At 35.8% G+C, this 3,667-nt stretch overlaps 1 protein-coding gene across 2 annotated transcripts; it reads right to left on the bottom strand.

Moving 5' to 3' along the window:
* Positions 1 to 3,238, bottom strand: LOC125871458 (long-chain-alcohol oxidase FAO2-like). 2 transcript variants are annotated; one of them, XM_049552048.1, is made up of 3 exons: positions 2,988 to 3,238; positions 2,062 to 2,334; positions 1 to 1,801 (listed from the first exon to the last, which is right to left on the bottom strand). In XM_049552048.1, exons 1-3 carry the CDS (start codon positions 3,183 to 3,185, stop codon positions 68 to 70), a joined length of 2,205 nt encoding a protein of 734 aa, XP_049408005.1. In that variant the 5' UTR covers positions 3,186 to 3,238; the 3' UTR covers positions 1 to 67. The 2 variants fall into 2 exon arrangements, with proteins under 2 accessions (XP_049408005.1, XP_049408006.1); XM_049552049.1 differs by lacking the exon at positions 2,988 to 3,238 and adding an exon at positions 2,535 to 2,645.
* Positions 3,239 to 3,667: the final 429 nt, after the last annotated feature.

Below are 3,667 nucleotides of genomic sequence, written 5' to 3'. Positions count from 1 at the left end.
TTGATTGAAATGGAAATGTAAACTTTTATTTTCGAGCTGAGATTACAGAACTCATTACATATATGTCTTAAACTAGCTTTTCATTATGCAATGACTCTGCTATTCTCTTGGCAATGCAATAAGCAGTGGACTGTATAGTGATCATGGGATTGACACCAACTGCAGTAGGAAGCACACTTCCATCACATACATATAAGCCTTTCGCCTCCCAACATTCTCCGTTTTCATCCACTGCTCCATCTTCCTTGCTCGACCCCATCCGACAGCTTCCCATTTGATGTGCAGAGGCATAAACTGTCCAGTTTTCTTCTTTAGACATTGGCCCTTCAGGAGCTTCAACTGTATCAAGAAACTCTTCTAACTCTTCATTCTTCATGTCTTTACAACTGATTTTCTGTCCATCGCTTCGATATGTTCCCACTTCAACAGCTCCTGCTGCAATCAGAATCCTCAGTGCCCTTCTTAATCCAGCTTTGATATTCTCTTTGTCAATTCTATCCAAGCTGTATTTTATCCTCCCTGCTTTCTTTACTTCTCCTCGACCTTGATCTTTTACCAATGCTAACAGAGTGACTGTTCGCGAGTACTTTGTCATCTGTTCCTTCATATCCTGCCCAGAAGTCCACGGAAACAAACTGGCGAAAGCAGCAGGACCCATAGCTGTAGATTCTACTATGGCCTGTGCATTGGTTTCTTCAGGCAACATCTGATGAAGGGATGTCATTATTCCTCCCTCATAATTTTTTCCTTTAATTTCAGCCATTGATTCGGGGAAGTATCCCCACGCCAAAAGAACGGGGTGGAGATGGAGGTTTGTCCCGATGTTCTTGTTCTGCAGTCCACTGGAAATTAGTAACGGAGGTGTGAAGAGAGATCCACAGGAAGAAATCGTGGCACGAGCTTCGATTTGTAGCTTTTTAGTGATCTGCTTGCTTTCAGTTGTAGCAATTACTCCAAGACATGTTTTTCTCATCTTCCCATCTTCCAGTATGAACCTTTCTGCAGTACATCCAGTCAAGATAACGGCGCCTGCATTAACAGCATCGACAAGCCAAGTGGAATCAGTCCCTTTCTTGTCTCCTGTTTTACAACCATAACCACAGGAACCACAATAATGATTCTCTGAAGAATTTCTTGGTATTTTCTCCACCTTCAAACCAAGATTTTCACACCCTTTTCGTATTACTTGATTCTGAAGTCCTTCCTCAGAACAATTCTCTGTCACACCAATCCGTTTGCATACTGCATCCATAGCAGACTGATATTCAGAAGTTCCAAACCATGAAATCTTGTGATTCACAGACCAGTCTTTAAGAACATCATTTGGTGTTCTAATAGAAGCAGACCAGTTTACGGCTGATCCACCACCAACTGTTGTACCAGCCATAATCATTACCTTTCCATCAAGACTACTAAGCATTGCACCTGTCTCATATAACTCACTGAAAGAAGGACCTTCAAGACCAGAATAATCTTCTGGCACAAAGTAATGACCTTTTTCTAGCACGACGACTTTGTAACCTGATTTCGCAAGGATTCCAGCTGCAACACCTCCACCACATCCAGAACCAACAATCAAAACATCACATTTAATCTTAAAGGTGTTGTCTTTTGTATCCTCAGTTATAGCTACACCTTTCTTAGATAAAGATTCTTTCAGAGTTTCATCACTCTCATTTATGGTCTCCACAATCCCCCTTTCAAGTGGTCTTTCTTTCTTGTTTTCAGATAGGGTCTCTGTTGTCTCTGGAAGATGATATCCAATGGCTTCCCATGTAGGATTCTTGCAATTTTCATCAGTCTGCACAGCAAAACACCAAGTTTCCAAAGTCAAGGTTAGTTCCAATATGTTATCAATGATGATACATAAACATGAACAAGTCCACTAATTGAGGCTTATCACTAATTTTATTTTATTTTTCAGCCCCATGTAGTTTCTTTACTAGTGCCAAATAATTTCAAGTATTATATTATAAAATTTAAAAAAAGAGTACGATGACCATGATCTGACACTAAAAATTAATATGGGAGTGGTTAAGTAGGGCCAGAGAGGAGCATTACCCAAGAGAAGAAAATGAAGAAACAGACAATTTTGATCATCAAGAAGGTAATCCTTAGTGGAATGAGAAAAGTTTCTCTGGACCATTTTTGTAGAAGAGCTTCTCTATCCTTTAAGGCTAATTCAGAGAAGTTGTGAACAAAAGGCCATCTTTTATCCAAGCAAACTCTCCCACAGAGCAGAAGACTCCCTAATCTTGTTGATAACAAAAACACAACTATCCTTATTATGAACAATGCCTCAGGCTTGCTCCTCTTCACCAGTAGCTCTGCAACCTATTCACCAACCAATCGAAACAAAACATCAGCACAGAAAGCAAAGACCAATGCTTTATAACCAATATTGGAATATTACAAAGAACAATGCTTTGACACAAAATGCCCATCATATTAAAATAAGAATCTTGTTTGCAAAAAAGGGTCTTTTCAAGAATCAGTCAACTGCAAAAAAAAAAAAAAAAGACAGGAAAAAATACCCTCAAAATCTATAGTATGAGTATAGCAAAGACCAATGCTTTATTACCAATAGTGGAAAATAATAACACACAAAAAAAAAAAACATCAAGTTAAAAGAAGAATCTTGTTAGCAAAAAAGGGTCTTTTCAAGATCACTAAACTGCCAAAAAAAAAGGTTAAAGACAAGTGACAAAAAAAAGAAAAAATACCCTCAAACCAATAATAGAAGATAGTTACAAAGACCAATGCTTTATCACAAAAAGACCATCACATCACACTAAAAAAACAATCTTGTTTACAAAAAAAGTGTCTTTTCAAGAAGATAGTTATGATTTATGACAAAAAGATCCTCACATCACACTAAAAAGACAATCTTTTTTTGCAAAAAAAGTTTCTTGAATTCTTTTCAAGAAACAGTAAACAGCCAACAACAACAAAAAGTTCAAAAGAGGGAAAAAAAGACTAAAATTTACCTCATTAGGGTATGGAGGGTGATCCCCAGAAGAAGCAAAGAATGAATTATCATCAATACCCTTGTTATTACAAGGTGGCACAAGAGTTTCACAAAAGGATGAAATAGTTTGAATTTGAGAAGAAGAGAAGCCATGTGTATAGCTACTGTTAATTCTTCCTCCTTTCAATGAAGAATGACATTCTTTTTCCTTCACCATATTTGTTAGTTAATTAGTCACAAATAAGAATACCTCAGCTTTCTTGTTTTTGAGTTATGCTATAATGTCAGAGGCTAAAAAGGAGTATTTATATACATACTAGAATTATTGTTGGTTTTGATATATCAAATCCTAATAGACTTGGGAATCCCTTTCCTACTAATATCGGGATTAATTTTAGTTTGAGTTTATTTTTGAAAAAAATTATATGAAATAATAAATTATTAATTCAAATTAAATGTTATAGTCATAATTTATTTTAATTGTAATTCGCAACAAACATCCTCTTTTTTTGTCCTTCGGTATACAATTAGCCATTTTCAGTATACAATTAGTTATTTTATACATTTCGGTATAAAATGTATAAAATACGTTTGTGTTTGTATAAAGTGAGAGAAAAGTGTATATACAAATACAAATACATCTATTTTCATTTTATACACTTATAAATATACAAATACAGATCTTATTATACAAATTAC

The sequence above is a fragment of the Solanum stenotomum genome, chromosome 7 (genome assembly GCF_019186545.1).
Source record: "Solanum stenotomum isolate F172 chromosome 7, ASM1918654v1, whole genome shotgun sequence".
Classification (NCBI taxonomy): Eukaryota; Viridiplantae; Streptophyta; class Magnoliopsida; order Solanales; family Solanaceae; genus Solanum; species Solanum stenotomum.
The sequence above is the reverse complement of the archived record's forward strand: the minus strand, read 5'-3'. Positions and strand labels throughout refer to the sequence as shown.